Source organism: Choloepus didactylus, chromosome 21 (assembly GCF_015220235.1).
Source record: "Choloepus didactylus isolate mChoDid1 chromosome 21, mChoDid1.pri, whole genome shotgun sequence".
NCBI classification, from domain to species: domain Eukaryota; kingdom Metazoa; phylum Chordata; class Mammalia; order Pilosa; family Megalonychidae; genus Choloepus; species Choloepus didactylus.
This window is the reverse complement of record NC_051327.1, coordinates 13,386,017-13,412,051: the sequence shown is the minus strand read 5'-3', so window position 1 is coordinate 13,412,051 and position 26,035 is coordinate 13,386,017. Positions and strand designations below refer to the sequence as shown.

At 37.6% G+C, this 26,035-nt stretch overlaps 1 protein-coding gene across 2 annotated transcripts in view; it reads left to right on the top strand.

The window, feature by feature from the left end:
* The window catches only part of AUTS2 (activator of transcription and developmental regulator AUTS2), a 1,176,422-nt gene that overhangs the window by 475,833 nt on the left and 674,554 nt on the right, over positions 1 to 26,035 (top strand). For both annotated transcript variants that reach the window (XM_037814365.1, XM_037814366.1), the window contains exons 3-4: positions 10,336 to 10,437; positions 22,226 to 22,261. In XM_037814365.1, the coding sequence (XP_037670293.1) occupies positions 10,336 to 10,437; positions 22,226 to 22,261 (138 nt within the window). The remainder of the gene's footprint in view (positions 1 to 10,335; positions 10,438 to 22,225; positions 22,262 to 26,035) is intronic.

The following is a 26,035-nucleotide window of genomic DNA, read 5'->3' as shown; positions in this document are numbered from 1 at the left end:
CATTTCCTTTCATATCCTCAAAAAGAAAAGTCTTATCTTAGTGTCGTCGTATTTCTGACTGCAAGATGTATAGATCTACAGTGGAGAAAACTAACCTCCACATGGGATCCCAATTTATGCCTCCAAGGACCTACTATTTGTCTTCTCATGTGTTTGATTAGGAAGAATAGTCAGGTGCTTTCTACGTAAATGTATGCATGTTCAGCTGAAAATGTATGCATGTACCCGTGCCAAGAATTGGAAAATTTTCATGTTTGTGTCTTTCTGTATCTTGAAGAAATGCTAAGTGTTTAGGTGAAGAATGATTGATAGTTGGGAAATGTATGATTCTGTATATGAGCTTCCTTTACTCCCTCTTCCCTTGTTCAAAATCAGATTAACTCAGTCCTTGTGTGTTTTCCCTAGATTAAAAACCAGGAGGCTTCAACATTTTAAATCTTTTGGTAGTGAAAATCACTTGCTATAAGGAAGTGAAGTTTGTCGTAAACCGTGATTCTCTAACTCAGATTCCTCAGGGGCCACACAGGTAATGCAAACAGGTGATGCAGGACAGTGCAGGGTAGGGGAACGTCACTGACATGGTGCTACAATGACCCTATGGAACTGTGTGCTTAATTCATTCAGTCTTCTGTTTCCAGGAATACATCCCCTTGCTAGATGGAGTACCCTGGTACTGGAGGTCATTAACCATTCCTTTGCAGTGTGACAAGAACAAACTTATGCCATCTCTATAGAAAGCAACTTCTCATTTAAAACTTTACCATGGAGAATATATTTACTTCCATAATCAATTGGATTTCTTTTATAAATATTATATGTGTGTGTGTGTGTGTGTATACACACACACATATACATATGTATTTTTAAGAAATCAGTGTACATTTTGAAAGGTTTCCACCATTGTGGAATATGTTGGAAGAAGTTTTTACTGTATTGATTTTAAAAGAATAAGACAAGTATTTTTTTTTTCTTTAAAACACTTGTTAGAAGGTAAAATAAATAGATTTTAAATGCTTCACATTATCCAAATTACTTCAAAGTGGCAATTTCATCAATAAGTATGTATAATATGAAGAGAGCTATTAACTTCTCTTAGTAAAAGTTTTTGACCTTCAACTGAACAAGTACTTTTGAAATTCTCAAATGCCAGGATGAAGGTTTATTAAACTCACTGTAATTATATGCTGCTTTTCATTTTATAATCCTACAGCTGACTGTCTAAAATTTCTTAAATTACATATAATCAGTGTTTCAAGAACAAAAGTGGCAGAACTTTTCTGAAGTGTAAGAAATCTAAACTGTTTTTGTATGATCACAAAGCCCACAAGTTTAGTTCACGGTCATACCAAGGAATGCCAGACACTTCCTGTTCATTCATCCTTTTCTCTTTAATCCCATTCTTCGTATATCTTTTTTATCCTTATAATTATTTAGACTTCCTTTTTGGCCAACAGTGAAAAGTCAGGTATATTACCATGCCTTTTGTCAACATAAATCAACCTAGGAATAGCACCCAAGTTGTGTATAGAGATGTGAGTTATATACCAAGCTCTACTTTTTTATACTTCCATTCTCTTGTCTTCACGTTATTAAGTTATGAAGAAATAGTATCGTGAAAGCGTCTTGGCCAAATCCTAGAGAGTAGAGTTTCGATTCTCTTGGTAAGCAATAGAACGTTATTAAGTTCTCTGGCCTGGGTTGAGTTTGTCTACCGGAAGGATATCTGAGTTGGTCAGATTGCCCTTGATTGTCTTAATTGCTTTTTGTTTGTGTTTGAGACTATGTAGTTAGAATGATCTTGGCTTATTTTCCTTTATTTTATTAACTTTGTTTTTTTTCTACTGTTATGAAGTTCACTGCACTCCTTAAAAGGTTGAAGAATATATGTCATTGGCAAGTGGAAGTGCTTCATTTATTTTCATTTTCCAAACTAACAATACAAACTTCAAGTCATTTTGTTTGCAGTAATACCTTAAATATTGGAACAGAATTTACATGGATAATTGACTTTATAAAGTTCAAGCATATCCAGGAATCTTATGTCTTATTTTGCATTAACAAAATTTCTGTAATTCCATTGCCGTGATTTTTGATATATGAATTTGGAGGCAATTTCTCCTTTTCTTTACTTTTTAAACCCATTATGGTGGCAGAATTCTGGCTTCTTGTGTTATCTATCCTGCATAATTCCTGGGTCTGTGAATATGACCTATTTTACTCTCACAGTTAGGTTATTTTATAGGGCACAGTTGACTAAGAAAGGGAGATTATCTGGGGTGAACCTAATCAAATCAGATGAGTCCTTAAGAAAGCGGGGGTTTTTCCTAGAGTAAGAAATTAAACTGATAGGATCTTTTTAATATAAATAAATTGCTTTATTGAGGTGTAATTTACATACTGTAAAATTCACCCATTGTAAGTTTTCAATTGAATGTTTAGTAAATATATATAGTTTTTTAATACTGCCATCATCTAAAAAATTTCTCCCGTGCCCATTTGCAAATTTATGGAATCTTATAATCTTGTGAAAACTTCTCTCAGAACATGGTGAACTCTCCTTTAATTTATTATTAAATTCAATTAACAAACAGTATTTCATAATTGGGAAGGTCATTCCTTTTTGAGTTTCCTTATCAGATTTTGGCACAGATTAGTTTTCCATATATTTTCATGCTCTGGAACAAATTTTGTAAAATCTTCTTTAAAATTTTAAACCTCACATTACTTGATTGTGGTTTTGAAATTACCACCATAGGATATTGTTTAGTACTATAACTTAATTTGTTTGTAATGATATTTTTATTTCTATTTTTGATTTTGCTTTTTGTCTCTTTGTATACCTAGATTTATGAGATTTATATCTCTTTTATCTCTGTGTTTTTCCCCCAATTATACTCAAGTTTATTCCACACCATTTAATTTCTGATTCATTATGTTCTTTTCATTTATAATATTTCCTTCCTGTAGTTTTCCCTGTAGTTATTTTTTTGTCTTGTTTCTTTTTGATCTCTATAATTAGGCTATTTGTTTCTATTCTCTACTATTCAACAGAAAATGCATTATATCCATGAGCTAACCACTAACACAGATTTTACAGCATTCTGTATGTTTTCAAATTTACATATTTATAATTTTCATTTTGTTAATTTTTCAGTGGCTTGTTTGTAATTTCCTGTTTGACAGAATTATAATTGTGGAGAGTTTTTTAAAAACAGCTCTAGGTGATATGGTTATTTGGTTGTGTAAAATAATGTCATTAATTTTCATTATAGTCAGAGAATGCTGTTCATGTAATTTCTACATTTTGAAATTTATTCTGATTTTCTTGGCGACCAAAATACATTCTTGATTGGTGGTAATGTCCCATGGATGCTCTAGAAGTTGTGGTCTCTCTTTGTAAGATACAAATTGTATATATTGCTGAGGTCCAAAATATGTTTTTAATATCTAATATCCTTTTCTATTGTTTTCTTGCCTTCGTTAGTACAATGTTAAAGTTTCCCACCTTCTGTTGGTTTCTTGAATTATTTAAAATATTTTTACTTTATATTATTGACATGTAAAAGTATATGACAGAAATGTAAAAAAAATTTTATCTTTTATAAAGTGATGTCTTTGACATGATTTCATGTGTCCGTTTATTTCTAACCTTTTGTCTTTTCTCCCCCTCTCTTATAAAAAAAATTAGGAGTCCTTTAAAGTAACAAATGGTTGGATTTCAATTCATTCATTCATCTATCCCAATACAAACTAGATGCCCTTATTTGGGTTTTTTAAATGGAATTTTAATCCATTTATGTTATTATCATAACTAATATACTTGACCTTATGGTTTTACTTTCTTGCTGTTTTCCATAATTTTCTCTGCATTTCTCCATTATGACTTGAATCCTTTTATATTTGATGGTGATTTGGAAGGCAAGATTTTTATATTTAAATTTTACTACTGGTTAGCTTTTAAGATTATCAAACACTTGCATAAAACTCTTTATCTATCAAAGACAGGAACAAAATAATAACTTCTGACTGTATGATCCCAGAGGAATTTTGCTTCCTTTAATTCTTTTCTCTGTTCTACTTTCTAGAATTTGATCGGTTGCTTTTTTTCCTGTTTAGTTTTTGTTTTTGTTTTTGTTTGCTTTTAGACCAAACTTGTTATATTTAAAAATTCAGTGCTTTTCATTTCTTTAAAAAAATTAGCTCTCTCTTTTCAAGTTTGTACTTTCGTTTATCTGTAGTAGTTATTTTCCTGTTAACCTATTTCAGTGTGTCAGTTTTTTTCATTAAGTTCTTTAGTTTGATTCATGTCTCTCTCATCTGGGATCCTTTTAAAGTCAAAGGAATAAATAGTTAAAATTCCACTTAACCCATGAAACTTTCCCCCATTTCAGAATGAAAATTTGGAGACTTTTTTTTTTATTTTGGAAAAAAATATATATTTTTCATGAGATTCAAGATTTGCTGCTTTGATGGTAGTGAAGTCTACAGGTGTGTTATAAAAGTTCTCTGAAAAAAAGGTGTTGAGTTCATTGATACATTTTTAAAACACGTAATAGAGTTCACTTAGATCTCTACAGAAAAACTCAGCAGTCTTAAATGGGATTTATGTGGCTTTGAGGAGCCAAAACTGTGGAAAGAGATTACTTTTGAACGCTATTCTGCATTGCATTGCATTATGCACATCATTCCTCTCAAGTTCCAAGCATATATATCTTCTCCAAATACTTTATCCTTCTGTAAAGTTTGTTTGAAGGGTTAATGGTTCCTGCTGGGCATCTAACATCTTAGAATGCCATGTACTAAGTTTTAAGGAATGGGTGAGCCTGGCTTACAGATGCTTGGCAGGTATGCGCAGAATTGCTTCACCTTCATTCAGCCCAGGGTCACGGAACTTTGTTATATATTTATTAGCAGTGATAAAACCATGGATTGTTATTTTCCTAATTAACCATTAATAATAATTAGTAGTGAGATCACAGTTTCAGTGTTTGGAGAATGTATTGTTGACAGTGAACTCTAAAGAAAAGCAAACTAACTTCTTATGTTTTATGAAAGATGTTAATCTTATTGACAGAATTACTGCCATTCATGTCAGATACTAGTTTCCTTCCATTTTGGATGAATATTCTAGTGAGAAGAAACTTCTGGAATTAGACAGTGGGTTACAACAGTTTTTAAGTAAATAAGGTCCTGAAATATTTAAAAGCTGATGGTAAGAAATTTCATTGCATCAGTTATGGCAAAAGCTTTTGTAACAGAGCAGCCATGGTTGTTTGGATGAATCAATGCAAGCAGATCGTTTTTTCTTTGGTCTTTAAATGTTTAAGCCAGCACCTGACCTTTGTATTGTCTCTTGGTTGTAGGTAAGAGCTGGGAATTTCAGGCGAAGGATTACAGTTTCTGAGTTAGTTATGCTACCCCAAATGCTCCATTGAATGTGGCTAAAAATGCCAGTTTGAAAATGTATTCATGGGATTAGGAGTGAATACTTCTTTGCCTTAAATCTTCTGGTTTAGCTTTAGTACTTACTGTAGTCAGTCCATTTCTTTGAAATATTGAGCTGTCTGACAGCTTAAAATCCTAAGTTTCCTTTAAACTTGAGCCCAGCTTTGGAAGAGAAAGGGGTAGCGTGGGGGTGGATTTTATGGAAGGCTCTCTGAAGAGTATTTGCTGACGTGCTTTTGCTGGCAGGGCACAGGGGAGGCTAGCAAGCTGTTTCCTCTCAGTCCTTTTGGAGTTTTGCTTTCACAGCCTGCCTTTAGCCCAGATCAACATTTAGTGAGGTAATTGACGTCAGGACCACTGAATTCTCTTGTTGGGCCTTGTCGAAGTCATCATTTTCCTCTCTTGAAGACTCATTTTCCTCTCTTGAAGACTCATGGACAAGGCCCAAAAGTAAGATCCAGGGTTTTTTTTTAAGCAGTTGGTTATTAGGAAAAGCCCTGATGCTCTTACATTCATTTTTTTTAAATTCAATTTTACTGAGATATATTCACATACCATACAGTCATCCAAAGTGTACAATCAATTGTTCACATTAGCGTCATATAGTTTTTCATTCATCACCCCAATCTATTTTTTGAACATTTTCCTTGTACCAGAAAAAGTGAAAATAAGAATAAAAAAAAATAAGAGTAAAAAAAGAACACCCAAATCATCCCCCCCACCCTATTTTTCCTTTAGTTTTTTTGGTCCCCATTTTTTTACCCATCCATCCATACACTGGATAAAGGGGAGTGTGATCCACAAGGCTTTCACAATCACATTGTCACACCTTGTAAGCTACATAGTTATACAGTCATCTTCAAGATTCAAGGCTACTGGGTTGCAGTTTGATAGTCTCAGGTATTTACTTCTATCTATTCCAATACATTAAAACCTAAAAAGGGTTATCTATATAGTGCATAAGAATGCCCACCAGAGTGACCTCTCAACTCCGTTTGGAATCTCTCAGTGAAACTTTATTTCGTTTCACTTCTCATCCTGCTTTTGGTCAAGAAGATGTTCTCAATTCCATGATGTTGGTCCAGATTCATCCCCGGGAGTCATATCCTGTGTTTCCAGGGAGATTTACACCCCTGGGAGTCAGGTCCTATGTAGGGGGGAGGGCAGTGAATTCACCTGCCAAGGTGGCTTAGATAGAGAGAGAGAGAGGGCCACATCTGAGCAACAAAGAGGTATTCAGGGAGAGACTCCTAGGCACAGTTATAAGCAGGCCTAGTGTCTCTTTTGCAATAACAAGCTTCATAAGGGCACATCCTGTAATAGAGGGTTCGGCACATCAAACGCCAGTCCTCAGTGTTTGTGAGAACATCAGCAACCGTCCAAGTGAGGAAGCCTGACACCTCTGCATTTTCCCCAGCTCCGGGGGGGGGGGGGGGGGAGGTGGGGGGTGGCGCTGCATATTTTTTTAAATTTCTTTTTAATTTATCAAAAAATTAAGAAAAATAAAACATTTCAGATGAAACCAAAACAAAGGAATAAGATAAAACATATAACCTAAAATAACTGCATTGCTTCCAACATGTTCCTTCTCTACCCCAAGAAAATAAACAGCCTATAACCCAGCAAAGAAATAAGAAAAACAAATAACCTAAAATAACTACATTTCTGCGAACTTGTTCCTGCCATACCCCTCAGAACTTAACAAACCATAGTCATTCCTCATCTTATATTCTTAATTCCCTGATGGAGATGTATTTTTCATCTAAGTTTCAGATCTGAGTTTTTATAAGCATTTCTTGATCAATGGTCACCTAACCATATTCCTTACTTTGTGAATACAGCCAGGTACCACAGATGTATTAAAAATATTTTAAATGGAGAATACTAATATGCTGCAGAATTATTATTTCATTGTTAAATTTAAACATCTAACGGGGCACTAAGAATTGAAATGAAGAGAGCGGTAGGCAGTAGAGACATGGATTTTATCCCTGGATTTCTTGCCTAATTCTGAGCAAATCGATTGCTCTATTTGTTTCTTCATCCATAAATTCGAGGTAGCTTTACATGCTCTTACTCAACTCAGAGGACCAGTGGAATAACAGTTGTGACACTGCTTACAAATTAGAGGGCTCTCTCCAGATACAGATTTTAATATCAGTATAACTGTTACATTTAATAAATGGTCTTTTAAAACTTAAAAATGGATCATAATTATCAAAGGTTTATAATTAAGAATGATATGCTAGCTAAAAACTCTTGAGTCGTGTTTAAAAAAATAAGCATAGAATGAAACAGGTCTTCAAAGACAATAGTGGAGGAGATAAGATCTGAGCTTTAAAAAAAACCTTGACCCCAGAAATATTGAGAAGATGAGTGTGTGAAACAGGGCAGGGCAGGAATGGACATGTTCAGGAAATTGAGAGAAAGTGATGTTCATTTTAGATTGAATCCTCCTTTATAAGTATAACAGTGAATACTTGAAGAAGTGACAATATTCTGAATTTTTATTCCATAGTAATAATAAAAGGCTCATTTGGCTTACAACTGAATTAATTTAGAATTAGCAGGTTTAGCACTACCTTAGGAGAAAACTAAGTATTTAGAGACTCAGGAGGATACAAAGTAAAATTAGAAACAACTTTCTGGTCTCTTTTACAGAAGACTTCCTAGAGAAAGGTATCTTAGAAGAGAGTGATAAAAGTGGATTTGTAGAGAGGTTGAAAGCAAAAAAGAATGCTCTGTCATGGGGATGTTGTATGACCCAAAGAGGGGTCTGAACTGTAATTTTAAAGAGGCACATTTAAAGGTACAAGGATGTTGATTTAAACTCACTCTCTGTTCACTTTGGTTATGTCTTCCTCCTTGGCTCCAGAGTCACTTAAAAGCCTACAGGCCAAAGTTTTGCTACCTATCACTTTTTCTGCTCTCTGAAGTTCTCTCTTGCCCAGAAAAATGGATCTTGTGTTGTGTTTGAGACTTTGCATGTTCTGATCTGTGCACCCCTGTCCTATTTCCTCCCAAAAGGAACTCTTTGTTTCAGGTAAGACGCCTTCTGATCATTTCCTGGCATGTTGCTTTCCCTGCCTCTTCTTTCTGCCTTTCCCCCATCGGGAGTGCCTTCCCCCATTCTCTCAGCCATATGAGGTCAGTCTGCTTTTAAAATGCAAGACTTCAGAAATCACCTCTGTACATCACTGGCTCTTTTTTGATTTTCATTTAGCATGTATTTCCTTGTGTTGTTATTTCTTCTTATCTTGCACTGTCTTTCTCTTGCTATATTGGGAACATTAGGAAGGGGACTGAGAATATTAGGAAGGCGCTATGACTTAAAACCTCAATAACGGTGCTTGGGGCTTCTGCAGATGTGATTGGTGTTGACATCATAGACTAATGGTCCACATGTGTGTGACTCATATAGATGAATGGTTCCCAATTCTGTGGGCTCCATTTTTCATGAAAAATCAGACCTGAGTAAATGTGTAGACAGTACTGAATGTAAGCTTCATAAGATCACAGATATTTTTTGTTTGTTTGTGTTCTGCTTTGCTAATGCTGCCATTTTGCGAAACACCAGAAATGGATCAGCTTTTAAAAAGGGGGTTTATTTAGTTACAAAGTTAAAGTCTTAAGGCCATAAAGTATCCAAGGTAAGGCATCAACAATCGGGTACCTTCACTGGAGGATGGCCAGTGGTCTCCGGAAAACCTCTGTTAGTTGGGAATGCACATGGCTGGGTCTGCTCCGGAGTTCTGGTTTCAAATTGGCTTTCTCCCTGGACATTCCTCTTGAGCCGTCTGAGTTCCTCTCTAGGTGTCTGAGGGTGTTCTCTTAGTTTCTCCCAGGTGAAGTCTAGACTAGCAAATGTCTGCTTTCAACAGCCATCTCCAAAATGTCTCTCTAAGCTGCAGCAGCTCTGAGGTCCTTCTGTTTGTGAACTTTTATAGGGCTCCAGTTAACTAATCAAGATCAATGCTGAATGGGTGGGGCCACACCTCCATGGAAATAATCTAATCAAAGTTATTACCCACAGTTGGGTAGGTCACATCTCCATGGAAACAGCCTAATCTGAAGATTCCAATCTAATCATCACTAATGCGTTGGCCCCCAGCAAGATTGCATTAAAGAACATGGCGTTTTGGGAGACATAATACATCCAAACCGGCACAGTTTGTTTAGCATGTTATCTCTCTGGCACTTAGTACTTGGCAAAAACTAAGCCCTTAATACGTATTCATTGAAAGAGTGCTGACTTAATTTACCTAAACTGTAGGTCTTAATCTGCTCTTTTTAAATGTCCGACAGGAGACCTCCAGAATGTTGTCTCAAAAAAAACAAGATCCTTTAGTGTCTTCCCAGTGGTTGAAAGATAGTGTAACAGTATCTCATCCTTTTCTCCCAGAAAAAACAACCTTGTTTTTTTTTGTTTGTTTGTTTGTTTATAGTTTTGTTGTTTGTTTTCTCAGAAGAGGACAGAAGAAGTAAGGTTGGAAATCATAGTTGATGTAATCATGCTTTCGCTTATTCAGTGTTTTTTATCTTTTTTTTAAACTTTTGAATAAAAATCACAATGGAACAGAAAAGAAAAGTCCCAAGGAAGACTGCTTTCTGAGATATATCAACTTTGGTTATAATTTTCAGGTGTTTATTTAAGGTTTACTCACTCTTTTCTCTACATTGACATTTTCTGTTAAATGTTTTGCTTATTCTACCCTCTGTGCTTTTTTCTGTGGCAGTTTGCCTTGGCACTATTCAGAAAATGAGAAGAATGCCAAAGACCAGGACCTTAAATTGTTCATTTTTGACAAGGCTCAAAGAACAGGTGCTAAGAAACGGTTGTTTAAGGAGACTGCTGACTCTCTCCTTTTTGCTCTTCTCTTTTGCCTTTAGCTCAAGCCAGGGCAGAACAGCTGCAGGGACAGTGACAGTGAAAGTGCCAGTGGAGAATCCAAGGGCTTCCAGCGGAGCAGCTCCCGGGAGCGACTCAGCGATGTAAGTTAAGAAATGAAAAAGAAAAAAAAAAAGTCAATGAAAGTCACCAGACCACAAATCCCTTGAGTAAGGTCTCAATTCCCCAACACCCCCAACCCTTTAGTTCACTTTGTATACCCACCCATTGCAGTTGACACTTCTTTGGTGTACAGATGGTTGAGCCATGCATTAATGGTGTCATTCTACTCGCTAGTTTTACCTGAAATGTATTGTAACAAATTATAAGGTAAGTGGAAGTGTTTGTCAGCTTAGAAACCAAAGACTAAAAAGAAAAATGATAATGCGGATGAAAGGGGGAGTCAGTCAGTGCTACAACTGAGAGATGGAAATGGCCTCATTTAACCATGGGCTTTTTGTAAGTTCTGTGGAGCTGGTAACAATCCCTTTCTGTCATTTGATTACTATTGGAAGGATGACTTATCACTTATTTGGTGAGAGAAGGAATTAAATTTCTTGACTGGTTTCTGGGGGAAGAATCTTGTGAGACTGCAATCTACCTCCTTGAGGGGTTTGTCAACCCTCTAGACCTGGTTCTCACCATTTTCCAGCCTCCTGTTCATCAACAGGACAAGTTCCACTTGCCAGTCCTGACAACCACCTGGCTGTCTTGGGACTCTCTTGCCTTCTTTCCACATGTGTCATGTGTCAGTATTCTGACCCATCTTTTCCCCCAAGAGCAGGACTTGGAAATGCTCTTGTAAAATGTGTCGAATAGACAGAAACTTATTATTGGCACCGAGAAAGCCATGTTAACAGATTGAGACACTACCAAGAAAGTAAGGGGCAGCAGTTCAGAGTCTCTTGGCTCAAGATGTGGAGTGGGGCTGTAAAATGAGAGCAAAACCTTCGCCTCCTTTCGTCTTTTTTTAATACTCTAAAGTGATGGCCTTCATTATGGTGTGCAAGATGGTCCACTGAGTTATAGGAAGAAAATAGTAGTATTTATTTTTGTCTAAAGAAAAATAAATTAAACTTTACTAATATTCAATTTAATAAAGAGTTCGTGTATACAATTTATAAGCACATGTGTTTTAGGAGTGTGTGCTCAAAGCGTATTTTTACTGAGAGGTGTCCACAAACATAAAAGTTTGAAGAACACTGCAGGACAATGTGTCATTCCATGACAGCAGTCTCTCATCCATCTTTCTGTTGGCCAAGGTGGCAACCCCAAGACACAGTCACCTTTCTGCCCTTCTCAGGAATGCTTGTGAGTTTTAGGGTAAGATTTGATATATGGGATATTGAATTCTTCCAAAAATTAAGTGGAAAAAACAAAGTATAATTGTTTAAATAACATTTTTAATGCCTTAGTTGTAGATCATTGCTGCCCCTTCTTTCTTTGTCATCAACTGTCAGTTATATAAATAACGGATCCTGACTCAGTCTTGTGCTGTGAATGTGAGTGTTTCTGCATGTAAGTGTTTGTTTCCTTGTGTGTTCATATGTTTCATTAATTTTGTTATGGAACTATGAGTTATAGTAATAAAAACCATAACAACCTTTCTTACCTGCATTGTTGAAGATAATAGTTAAATAAATTTCCTTATCAGATTTTGTTATGCTAGCAATACAAGATCTCATTTGACCCTTGCTTATGGAAATCATTCCAGGGTTAAACTTTATAAAGCGGAGAAATGAAAACCACATCAGGACAGGGGACAAGAGCACAGTCCCCTGAGATCTTTTGATTAGTTTCCCTGAACTCACTTTCCATTAGATCAAAAGAAATGGGCATTTAGTGAGATGTTCCAGTCATTTGGTAAGGTTTGTCTATACCTTATCGTCAAAAGCTCCAGCCAGTTAACATCCTTCATGTGGGTGGCCTGAGGTTGCAGAATCTTACCTCAGTCCCAATAGATCTAATATCTACTGAGATGAAAGCCTTTGACATGTTGTACCAGTTTGAATGTATTATGTCCCCCCAAACACCGTTATCTTTGATGTAATCTTGTGTGGGCAGACTATCAGTGTTAATTAGATTGTAATTCTTTGAGATGTGCCCCACCCAACTGTGGGTGATGACTCTGATTGGATAATTTCCATGGAGGTGTTGGCCCACCCATTGGGTGAGTCTGAATGAAATTACTGGCGGACTATATAAGATCAGACAGAAGGAGCAAGCTTGCTACAGCCAAGAGGGACACTTTGAAAAAAGCACAGGAGCTGCAGATGAGAGGCAGTTAGAAGATGGCCGTTGAAAGCAGACTCTTGCTCCAGAGAAGCTGAGAGAGAACAAATATCCCAAGTGCAACTTAAGAATGACATTTTTGAGGAACTGCAGCCTAGAGAGGAACATCCTGGGAGAAAGATATTTTGAAACCAGAACTTTGGAGCAGATGCCAGCCACTTGCCTTCTCAGCTAACAGAGGTTTTCTGTACACCATTGGCCATCCTCCAGTGAAGGTACCCAATTGCTGATGTGTTACCTTGGACACTTTATGGCCTTAAGACTGTAACTGTGTAACCAAATAAACCCCTTTTATAAAAGCCAGTCCATCTCTGGTGTTTTGAATTCCGGCAGCATTAGTAAACTAGAACACAAGCAAGCCAACACAATATTTTAAAAAATAAAGATGCTCCCATTTTTTATTGAAAGAGAACTAGTAATTAATACTTTAATGACTGTCAGAGAGTGAGAAGATTGAGTCAAAGACCAATACTGGGTTTTGCTTTTGTTTCTTTTTAAGTATCTCAGTATCGCTCCTTAACATGCGTATGCTTTCGTCGTCTTTGTTGAACATGTGGAAAATAATTAATTATAACTTTTAATATCCTTGTCTACTAATTCTGTCATCTGTCATTTCTGGGTCTGTTTCTATTGATTGTTTTTTCTTCCCATTGTGGGTCATATTTTCCTGTTTTTTTGCATGCCTGGTAAATTTTTTATTGGATGCCAGCCATTATGAATTTTACCTTGTTGCATTCTGGATGTGTTTGGTTCTTATAAATAATCTTGAGCTTAGTTCTGAGGTGCAGTTAAGTTACTTGGAAGCACTTTGATCCTCTTGAGGTTTGCTTTTAAGCTTTCTTGGGCAGGACCAGAACAGTCTTTAGTCTACCCTAAATTGTCCAACGCATTACAAGGTTTCCCCACCCTGGCTATTGGGGAATGCTAACTGTTCCCCACCCTGAACCCTGAGGATTGTTCTACCTGCTCCTTCTGGTGGTGGTTTCCCTTGTTTCAGGTAGTTTCTCACATGTATGTGTTGATTGTTACTAAACCAAAGACTATAAGGGAATCCTTCTCTAGCTTAAGGATTTTCTGTCTGTGCTCTCTCCACTCCCATTTGCTTTGAGAATTCTAGCTGGCCTCCCCTGATTTTCAACTTTTGTCTTATCAACTCACGTACCTGTGGCCTTAAAACTCTTCAGGCTGTAAACTGGGGAAATTGCAAGGGTCATCTTGTTTGTTTCCCTTCTCTCAAAGATTATTGTCCTGCACTGCTGATTGTTCAATTTCTAAAAAAAACCATTTTCCATATGTTTTCTTCAGCTTTTTACTTGCTTCAGTAGGAGAATAAATTTGGTCCCTGTTAGTTCATTATGCCCACTACTGTTTTTTAGCTAAGATAAAAATTCCCATTAGTCTTTCACCTACTTTGGTGATATTTTTGATGATATTTTTAGGTGCTTTTGCAGTTGAGATTCACTCTCAAGTGAGGCTAATCAAGATATTATATTATTCCAGCTTTTTTTTTTGTTTTTAATGGGATGGGCAAAAGGAGTAAGAATAAAGAATTCCAGAGGAACTGGAGGATTTGACTCATGGGTAAAACTTTAAAAGACTCAAATGTGCTTGACTTTTCTAAGTTACATATACCCAGACCATATTGCCAGAAGGGAATAATTGGCCACAAGGACTTTCAGATTGTCCACATCAAGGAGACATAATAACTTGTTTAGATTAATCACTAAGGAAAAAGTTAAGGGGAGTAATTGAATATATGAATATCCATACGTTCTTTAAGGGAGAAATTGTCAAAACTTAAGGACTAAATTTAAACACTTAAGTAAATCAGATAGAGCCTCAAATTTTGAAATGATGTGGGCATTGGTTACAAACAGATCAAAATTGAAAAGAAGTTTTGCTATTTATTTTGCTATTTATTTTTGGTCAAGGAACTTGATTTTTCCATCATTTTTTTTTTTTTGTCTGTAAAATGGAGATCATTTTACCTACCTTATAGGTCTGTTTTAAAGATTACTTGATAGAATGCCTTTGAATCACTTAGCACAGTTCCTAGCAACCCTTAGTGCTCAAAAAATATTTGACCTATTTCCTTAGGAAGCCTTTTTTACCCTCCTTAATTTGAATTTCTTTTTAACTGTCAACTTGACAAGCCCTGCTACTTATCTCAATCTTAACAAACTCAACCCCTCCTCTCAATAAAATCCTCATTATCCTATGTTTCATAACCTATTTTTCTCAAACCTCATCTGTCCCTCTTATTTCCCTGGCCCAGTGTTGGATCCCAGAGCGAGCATCCTCAAAGTCAAGCTCTGTTTTTCCTCTGACTGACTTATCATAGCCACTTCGTTCCTCTCACTTTCCTGCTGATTTTATTTCTGAAGAGGTGTTTGGGTCCTTATTGCTACTACAACTGATTGAATGCCCTCGTGATTCTAACACAGATGATTCATCTGCCTGGTCTCTATCTCTTTTGCTCTGTGTTCTTCAGTGCTTCCAGAATGGTTTTTCTGAGGGGCTGAGCTCATCATTCAGGATCTTTTGGTATACCTCAGGAATGAGTTCCACACTTCTGAGGGTCATATGCAGAACCCGTTGTAAGGGAGTGTGATGCTAACTTCATCCTCCTTCCCTTTCCCCACCACCCCAATCTTACACTTAGTCCCTCTGAACTGCTGATTTTATTCTTAAATGTGTTCTTTGAAATCTTCCTACTTTTGCTTTTTTATTTTCCTTCTGCCAGCCCCAATTCACTTCTAGCAAGCCCTTCTCAGCACGCTTTAGAAACAAGCTCCCTTAGTGCTTTATTCAAATGAGTATATAGATATGACACTTTCTAGTTATTTTCTGAAAGAATTCTGGATCAGGTTTTTAGTTTTGAGAAGCCAGAAAATTGCTTAACACTTTTTAAATGTTTAAGACTTTCAAGGAATTGAAACATTTCAGAAAATAGTGAAAAAAGGAATTGAATTATAGTCAATCATGTGCTGAACAGTTCTCTAATCTTATTGTTCTGTAGCTCTTTAGTCCACTTCGTATGAGCATAGTTGAGACATTTCTTCTGTCTCTTTTTGACAGGCTCTACCTACTCCAAATCTCTCCAGTTTGGGGATTTTTCTTGATTTCTGCTGCCATCCATACATATACCCCAACACCCATCTAGCCTGTCCTCTCCTTTCCTCCTTCTCTCCAAACCTTTTCTAAGATTTTACTCTGCATCTGATCCTGCTAGTTACTATGAAGGAAGAAACAGACACGGGCCATACCATCAATGAGTTTCCCTGATTGTTGTATTTAAGATGAAAATCTAATTCAGACCTGTGAAAGACTCTTGATATTTTGTTTCCCCTTTTTTCTTTTTTTTTTTTTTTTTTTAATCTGTGACAGATTTCCCTTTTTCCTGACAGTTTGTTTTTCCCTTTTACCATTCCTTTCCCATGAGTATTCCTGGGTATGTCAGTGTTTCAGTTGCTCACAAACATTTATCAAATAACTTTTATGTCTTAGATATTGTAATGGGTGGGCCCTTGAGATACAGCAGTGAACAAGATGAAGTCTCTGCTCTCATGTAGTTTCCATTCTAACATGGGAGACAAACAATAAACCTCTGAAGAAACAAAGGCAGTTTTCTCTGATATAATATACTCTATGAAGTAAACAAAATGGAAAGGAAAGGTGTGCTTTGATACTTTAACTGGGGTGATCAGATAAGACCTTCCTGTTTAGGTGACCTTTTTGTTTTACCACCATACCATTTTTATTGGTTTAGTCTATTTCACCTTTAGGATTGGGACTCAATCTGTGGGAAAGTAGAGAGAAGGGACAGGAATCCTTTCAGGAAGAAGATGAGACGTAGAGGGAAAACAGAGCACAGGTTGGGAATGGGCAAATGAGGATTCAGGGTAAGAGTGAAGAGTTACTGCAGGTTGCACATTTGGAGCTGGCCTGAAGAATCTTCTTTCTTGACCATGGCTGTTCTTGACCATGGTCAGCATGAGGGCGCTGACCAGCATAGCATACAGGGTGGCCTTCCCCAGTAGGATCTCATGAGAATGGTGGTAGACAGGACCCTTTGCTGATAGAACACTGTTGAGGTAAGGGGATCCCCCAATCTTGTGAGCAGGTAGCTCTGGCCTCCCTCATCTCCCACTGTCCATGGGTTCTTCATGCCCTGCTCCCAGGGCAAACACCATGGCCCGTGGAGAAACAAAAGAGGAGAGTCTCACTTGCCCAAGGTGAAGCCACAGTCTGTCTATTCAGGTCTTAGCACTGATATTCTGGGAGATGGGCATGGCTGTACCCAGTTTCCACTAGCTTTCATCCTTGAGCCCTTAGAGCTACACTTGGTAGCAGAAATGGTTGCACAGGTTGTGCCAGAGGTGGCAGGGACCCTTAGGTGGCTGCTCAGGCAGTGGGTTGGGCTGCACCTTGTGGGCTGTGGGTATGAGCAGACCCTACTTATTTATTCACCAGGTCAGCTCCACGTGGTTGGGGTAGAAACCTGTGGGCAGGCACTCAAGCATTTCCTTCTGGGTCCACATGATCATTACTTCTGATGGTTTGAACACAGTGACCTTGGGTGGCTTGCTCAGGTCCTCTGTGACCCTGAGACTGGCACCAGGATCAAAGTACTACTCATCTGGGCACAGAGGCACTGCCCCACATGGTAGTTGACATTTGAGCTGAGGTCTGAATAAGGAGACGTAGGTATCCCTGTGAAGATATGGGGAAAGAACACTCTGGGCGGGATGAAAAATGAGCTCTGAAGCCCTGAGTCAGGACAAGCATGGTGTGTTTCAGGGAAAGAAAAAAAGGCTTATGTGGCTAGAGTATAGGAAACGAGCACAGGGGCTGATCAAGTAATATCTTCTAGCACCACCAGGTAAAAGAGGTTAGGGATTATTTAAGAAGCCACTGGAAGATTTTAAGAGGAATGGAGTTATAATTTTTAAGTTAAAATTTTCATTTTGCCTTTTGTATGAAGAACTACAGATAAGGGTAAGAGCAAGAGCGGAATCAGGGAAAGAAACCAGAAGGACATTGAGTGTGGGGCTGAGAGCTGGTGACAACTTAAATTGAGTTATAACACAGGGATGAATAATTAAAGTTGGAAGTGACCTAGCCATTTCCACACTTGATACCTTTTTCAAGTTTTTGCCCCCATTTTTACTTGAATTCCCCTAGTAACTAGAAGTTCATTTCCCCATTCAAAGAAATTGTGTTTCTCTTTTGTCAGCTATTAGTAATCTTATATCCAAGGTACACCTCTTTGGATTGAGATTTCATGTTCTTTTAGGTGCCCTTGGTTTTCAGAACACCACAGGAAAATCTATAAACTAGCTTGTTTTGTGACTCTAAGAAAACTTGCTTATCCATGTGATTCCTAGTGTGATCCTTTCCTAAGAAAGAAAAGCATATCATGGAGGTGGGTGCACAGGGATGTCAGACATAACTGGTGATTTGGAAGAATTTAAAAATATTCCATTTAAATTAGCCCTAGGGTCAGAACCCAGATCCTCAACCAGTGGCGGAGTGCACACCCATCCCATTCTCAGGGAGATGTAATAGTAACCGTGTCCTCTCTGGGTAGATCAATAATGAATGGAGCACATCCATTTTTAGATGGGTAATCAATTCTGAAGTCCTTTGTTGTAGGTAAGCTGTTGAAACCAAAATGTTAACTTTATGAGTTTAATGAGTAGCGTCAAAGATGGCTTAATGACAGCAATGGGAAGAAAGGCAGATGGGGGCGGGGGCAGTCAGAAAGAGGAGAATGAGCATTTAATGAATATCCACTGCAGACTTGAATGTCAGCAGCAACATTCTCCCTTCCAGAAAAAGTCTTGCAACAGTACATTCCTTACTGTTCCTGCAGCCCATGGTAGCAGGGAGATTGAGGCACAGTGTGTTTGGAAAAAAGCTCTTCTTTGCAGCATAATGAGATCGAGGCCGGTAATTTGCAGAGATAGCTGGAGCAGTGGTCAAATCTGCAAAGAAAACAGCAGAACGAAAAGACCACATTAAACAGAAGATGTCTTATAATGAGCCCAGAAAGCACATATTAGATGGCCAGCTGGTCAGCTTCTCTTCATATTCCTGTCTTCTCATATAAACTGCCTAGTGTATTCTCTTACCCTATTTTCTCAACCCCTCTACAGCTCTCATTTCTACCTACCACATTAAAAATATAAATGAATTGGTGACTCTACCACTTGAAGAAATAAGAATGAAACCCTTTTTAATTTTTCAATGAAAGCATTTGCCCAAACATGGATATATAGTCTAATTTCAAATGCTATAGAATCCACAGAAGCATTTCTGATATAGATACATATCAGTTTGACTTATAGCCTTTTCTGGATTCTGTGGCTACTTCTGCTTCACAGTTTGGCAGAGTTTGCCTTAAGTCTCCAAGCAAGAAGACTTACTCCTTATTAGGAATTGGCTGGAAAAATCCAGAATGTCGAAGTCAATTTGTTATCTTCCCAATCACCCCAACTGAAGAAAAGATCTGTCAGATTGTTCTGGCAGTCCCAGCATTGCCAGGTGTCTGCTTCCCTAGGCCTGTTACCTCTTGAGGTCTGTCTCTTCTCCTATAAAATGAGAAACTTTCACCAAGCCCATGAATACTCATCTGTAAGTGATAACTAAATAGCATATTGCATTTCAAACAATAACAAAGATTTTCTAAACATTTATTCCATTTATGTAGCATAATCTATGGTTGCCTGTGGTTTGGGGGTGTTCATGTAATTTCTGACTTGGAAAAATGTGAAACCTATCAAATATTTCTAGTTGTATTTAGATACAGACTTAGATTAGGCATATATGACAAGAATCTTTGATGGTCTGTTTTTAACCTTTTAGATATCAAGGCTCAGTGATGTGATGCTTGTTTTGAGCTATCATTCAAACCCTGACTTCTGCCCTTTTGGCCTCAGAACTTCTGTTATATATGCTCTGCTGGCAGAGGTCCTCCTGGTTCCCAGGGTAGTAGCCTTAGTAGCCTCAAGTACAGCCTTGAGTGCAAGGCCATAGCCAGAATCTTGGGGGTTGTAGAATTGGACAGGGAAAATCTCTTTCATATATGCTATTTCTGTTGAAATCCTCCATCTGTGATTGAAAGGAGCAGGCATATGGCCAAGAAAAATTTGGTGGTGAGGAAGGAAAGTAGGAAAGGAAGAAATGTCTTTACCATGGACATTTGTGAAGTGGATTAGAAGGTCTTTCCACAAAGTTTTCTGCCCAGTCCAAAACTCATAACTTAATGCCACAAATCTCTTCCTCTTTAAAAAGAAAAAAAAAAAATTGAGTGTAGTAGGTTGACAAATCTGGAGAGCCTCTGATTGTAATATTCTGTATGTTTTCTAGCAAATGTTGAAATTCCAATGGATCATTAATGTACATGAGGATTTAGTGTCTCTTCCTTCACATGTCTGTCTGTGTTTGCGTGCTTGTGTGTCTGGGAGGGGGGATGTTATAAGGCAGGATGCTTAAATGCTTTGTTGCATTATGTTAATTCCTCGGCTGTGCAATCAAATTCATGTCGTAATTAAAGCTGTCAGTTGGAAGGCAAGCCAATCGCCACGAAAACACAGCATAACAAATGAAGTGAAATGATTCTGTGTGTAGCTATACAATGCTTCGCCAGGCATGAAATTAAATAAGTAATTTGATGTTGACATCAGAAATTGAAATGATACCCACTGTTCCCTCATTCAGTCAGACCTGCATAAACAATAGCCAGAACAAATATGCACAACAAAGCCCTCTTCTCCACCCAGCTCCCTGAGTAATGTACAATATATATGCAAAATGAGTGTAACAAAGCTTTCCGGGGACCTGAAGAATGTAATTTTCTTTGGTATACAATAAGATGATGTGTATGTGGGGGTGGGGGAGTGAATTTGGTGGGGTGCATCTCTTTCTGGGATAAAATACGTTCCCAGAGGGTAAAAAACTCAAAATAATCAGATCCCGAGGTCTCTCAGAGTAACTCATCCTAAAATGAGTTTGCCTCCCAGGGACATGACTGCAGGCTGGAGGAGACCTGGCATGCATTTTGCCTTCCTCTGTTCCAGGGAGGGCGCTGGGTGCTGGAAGCAGGTGATGCTGTCACGTGGCTAATAACTGGGATGAGAAGCTGTCTCCTTGACAACTGTGGCTCTCCCTCCATACCCTTTATGGGATCGAGAATACAGCAGAGTTTTTTTAAACAAGCCCTGTGTGCAAGACCCCACATCTGTGGTGCCTTATTCCCTCCTTGAACTTGTCTGAAACACTCAGCTGAAGAAAGTTCTGCTTTGGGACTTGCATTTAGGAATGCCCTGGTGCATACTGTCTTTGTTTGGTGCCCATGGAGTTGCAGCTCCACATGTCCTTCTCAAACAGTGTAAAATCTCAAGAAAAATCACATCTACTATATTTTTTGGCTATGCTAAATTAGCCTAAGCCTTTTACTCTATATATAATCCATTTATTCATTTATACATTAATTCAACAAACACTTATTAAATGCATCGTACATGCTAGGCCCTGTGCTAAGCTCTGGAGATGCAATGATGAATAAGCTAAATGGTCCCTGGGCCTGTAGTTTACAGAGCAGGGAGGAGAGGTAGGTGGAAGTGCTTCCTGTGACCCCTATACGGAGGCATCAGGGTGAAGTTCAGGCCTCTGGGAAGGGACCCGAGCGTGGCAGGGAGGCAGCCTGACAGCTGACTTTCTTTTCGTTCACTTTCTTTGCATTTGGAGCTTATTGGGGGCCTCTTACTCACAAAGAGAATGCTAAAATTAAAAATTATGTAAGGAAAGGTTTTAGGGGACAAAAAGAAAAAACATACAAACAATAAAGAGTTATAGACAAGTTTAAAACAGTCTTTTTTTTTTTTTTTTGGCTTATTTCCTCAAAGAAGGGATGTCCTTCATTCCTTTCAAAATTACTATTTTATATTCGATAATTCTTGTGACTGAAACCCTCAGAAAAATGGTACTTTTCACCGCTTCCCTTCGCCCACACATTCTTTGCATTTTAAGACTACTAATTATGTTTACAAAATGTCTCATTTTTGAAAAGCACTGTGTGTGTACTGACTGGTGCCTTTAGGGAATAAACTGGCAAGTAGGTCATATACTGGAAAAGTCATCCAAACCCACTGGGCTTTTTATTTTCAAATCAGTCTGGGCTTTTTCCTCTTGCCTGCCCCTTTGCGGCCACAAATCTGAGTAGCTTGAGACCAGGGCATTGAATGTCAGCAAGTCAGGGAGGCAGGCTGATGCGTGTCTGTTTAGTCTCAGCGCAGGGCGAAATGCCATCATTAATTCATTACCCAGCTGCCTGTCAAATAAATTGGCAATTAGGTCCACCGCAGAAGCTTGGAATTCGGTAAATAGCACGTTAGCATCTCTGAGTTGTTGAGAGATGTAAAGGGAAAAATTAAGCAACACGGTGTTTGTATCAGTAGCAGATGACAAGGGGCAGCACACACTGGTGATGTAATGTAGTGATGAAAAGCCTGCAAAGCGCTGGTAATGAGCTGTGTGGATTGGAACGTGTTAAAAACCATTGCTGATTTTCCACTTTGTCTTTATGCTTTATTGCAGAGTTCAGCTCCTTCCAGCTTGGGAACAGGCTACTTCGTAAGTCTATCTCAACTTCCACATGTGTGCCTTGCATTTGCATTGATTTACTTCTATAATGAAAGCTCATTAGGATGTAAAAAAAAATCTAAAGAAATCCCCTCTCAGTGCTAAAGAGCAGACTGGTATCCATCCTTTTACTAAGAACTGTTTTATTTTTAAAAGATACAACCTGCTAGGCTCTGGGGACTGACCAAATTGAGACTTATGCCAGTTCCCAGCACCCAGGCCATTTGCTCCTTACCTGACCGTTCATTCGCTCCCTGCAGTGTAAGGGGGAGCACATTGTTGTGAATATGGGGATACCTGATTGGCTTCTGCCACCTTTCCTCCATAATTGTTCCTTTAGTGAGAACTGTCATGTGGAGGATGGCATTCAGATTATATACTTGTATTCACCTTTAAGATCTCTTGAAGAATTTATACATGTGTACAATGAATTGCCATCTTTTATTTTGATGAGAGGCAGTGTGCTAATGGATGTTTCCTTTCACAGTCTGGTAGTCTTTCTTTCAGCAGTCATTAGATTTCTCATTTTAGCAAATACAGATGTATTCTTTTATTGCTGAAATTTATTCTCTGTCCTTTGGGAGGGGTGGAGATTGAGTGACAAATCTCAGGGATTATCCCAATAGTCTTCAGTCACAGAAGGAGAGATTGTCACTTAATTTCTTTTATTTATAATAAAATTACCCTTTTTTGGATTCAATAAAACTTTTTAAGATATATATATTTTTAAAAGAGTTATAAATAAGCATTATTTACACAGCAGGATAACATGCCATTGTAGAAGGTTCTTGTGATATTTACAGGGATCTGATTTGTGTTCTGAATGATGAACACCGATAACCTAATGCCTGCTAGCAGTTTCTCAGAAAATAATGAAATTGTGAAAAAATAAAATAAAATGGAAAATAATTACTGATGCAGTTTAGTTGCTTTTAAGTTTCTTCCTCTAAAATGCTAATTACTCTGGCTTTCTTTTGTCTACATATTTCTCTCCATATACTTACGTTAAATGTATAAAAACCAGCATAATCTCAATGAATAATAAATCTTTTCTAAGTCTGGCAGAACTGATATTTTCTAGATATTCGGTTATTGTTTTAATCTATGATATTAGGAGAAAAAGGATAAATATGTTTTGCTACCTGCTTAATACACTTAGCACAAAGTATTTCCTTATCTTTGCCCCTACTTATTGTGGCTGAATATTCATGCATCTGAGAACTAGCGGGATACATTCAGTCTCCTGCTTCAGCAGTGGAAGGAACAGAAGTAGTCCCATCTGCCGTCTCTTCACACCAGGCTGGATGTGGGTTGTTATGCTGGAAGTAAAATCTGCAGATTGCCAATGTCTATTCTGCATCCAAAATCAGAATTTTTTACCTTTGCTTTCTTCAGTAGAAACAAGGTCAAAGCCACTGTTTTGGCCCTTCATCACTTCTATACTGAAACATTCTAGTATTTTTTTTTACTGTCAGTGTGATCACCCTGGAAGAAGAAAGTCACCTCTGAAAACATAGAGATTTTCATTATGCTTCATGTAACTTATTTTTCTCTCTAGTTCCAGGAATGTTTATTTTTATCCTCTAATTATATACTCTTATGAGTAAAGAGTTTTTGCAATTGTGAATCTAAAATGATTTTCTACACTTACACAATGTTAGATGAATCTGAAAGTTTTCCTTATTGTGGTAAAATTGCTCTTAGAATTTCTTTGCATTTACAAAAATCCTGTCATTTGTTAGCTTACATGGAAAAGATACAGATCAGATGTATGTTCAGCTCTCAACTATGACAAAAATTCTCAATTTAGAATATGTTTCCAATAACGTGATTATTGTGTTATCAAAGTGAAAAATCCATTGATATTATTGCCATGTCCTCATCAAATAGCATCTTCTATTTCAACTTACATTCCAACAATAACAAATGTAATACTTAATTCGAGTATTGACTTCAACACTGGTGAGTTTCACACTCATTAATGGAAAATGGTATATTCATAATTTATATTCTTAAGTTTCATGCTAACACATTCTTTCTGCTGTGCTTTGTCATCTGTGATGCCATATCCCTTTACTTATGTCTATAAAGAAGGCTCAGCATCAGGTAAGTGAAATGGTGATATTTTGACACTCACCTTAACACTCCTCAGCATCTCTTTGAGGGAAGCAAATCATCTGCAGAGTCAATGAGCTATTAATGCAATTGAACCATAATGTGCATTCAGGTATATGAAAACTTAAGGCACTCACTTGTTGGGTTTAACAACCTGGAACTCTTTCTTAACAGTCGCCTAAACCCCCAACATCACTCTAACCCCAGAATCCTCTTTCATTTAAATTGTATGCTTCTTTAGAGCATTTAGTGAACTAATGTAAAATGCTGACCATTTGTGTGTGCTAATAAAATAGACACTCACCTGAGTGCCTGCATACACACACACCTAAGGCAGGGACAGTATATTCTACACACACACCTAAGGCAGGGACAGTACATTCTACTTTCTTTCGGTTCCTTTTGATTCATCAGTAATGGTAAGTTAAAGGGTTTAAAGGAGAAGTTTTTTTTTTTTTTTTTTTTTAATCTGGTTGTATTTATTTATGTTTCCTTGGTTTTGTGTTCCAAAGATGTCTGCTTAGGTCTGTCACTTTTCCAATCCATTTAAAAGCTTTCGATTTGAGAAATGAGAACAGCAGCTAAAAGCAGTGTTTACATAAGCATATTGCAAAGAATTCTTAACGTAGACAAAATAGAGAGGGATTGGAACAAACTTTTCACATTTGTGGGAGCTTTTGAATAATGTGGGTGTTAAACACATAGACACATACACACTCACACACACATATTCATTACATACTCATGCCCAGCTCGTATTCTAAATATAAATGGAAATATAGACTACTTGGAATCTATTTGCTATTTTCTTTGGCAAGAGTACTAAGACTTGTTGGAGTGTTTAGGATTTTCTTAAAAAATAATGCAGTGAACACATTTTCTTTTCAATTTAAACATTTTGGGCTATATACTCTTTTTATACATGTAGTTGAAGTTTCATTATGCAAAGAGTATAGTTAAGAATGCAGAAGCAGGATGATCTGAGCCTGAAACCTGGTTCCGTCTGACTAGTTGTATAATTTTGAGCAGGTTATTTAATAATCTGGGTCTGTTTCCTCATCTACACCTGCCTCCTAGAGTTAAGAGTATTAAATGAGATAAAATACTAAACACTCAAAAATAACAAATATTAAATGTTTTCTGTTATTCACACTATAGTCTCTTGGTATTTGAGAGCAGATGGAATAAATGTCTCATCGAGTGGCCGGGCGGTGTTGTGGTGGTAGAGGATTGCCACCAGAAGTTAATGATACAAAAGGAGATTCCATAATTTGTGCCTGTAGGACAGGGTTATTTTATTCTCCTGACATTCTTCCATAGCTTTCTGAGGAGCCTAGGGTTTTGTGTTTTGTCAGCTCTGTACCAGTCACTTCTGTATTTGAGCATAAAACAAACCTAAGATCCATTCGCTTTGATCCTCTATGATCATGGCGATGCTGGAATGAATACTCCATAGGCTGTCCACAGAGTATGGTTGTTTTCTCTCACTTGTCTGTTTAAAGTGTTTGTTCAGTTTCTCCCTTCGTCAGGGAATTTAGAATCTACCATCAACTCAGATCCTTGCCTTCTTTTTGATATTTTCAACTGTTTCTGACACACTGCATTTAAATGAGAGGGACTGAGCTCTCTAGAGAACCTAATACTATAATG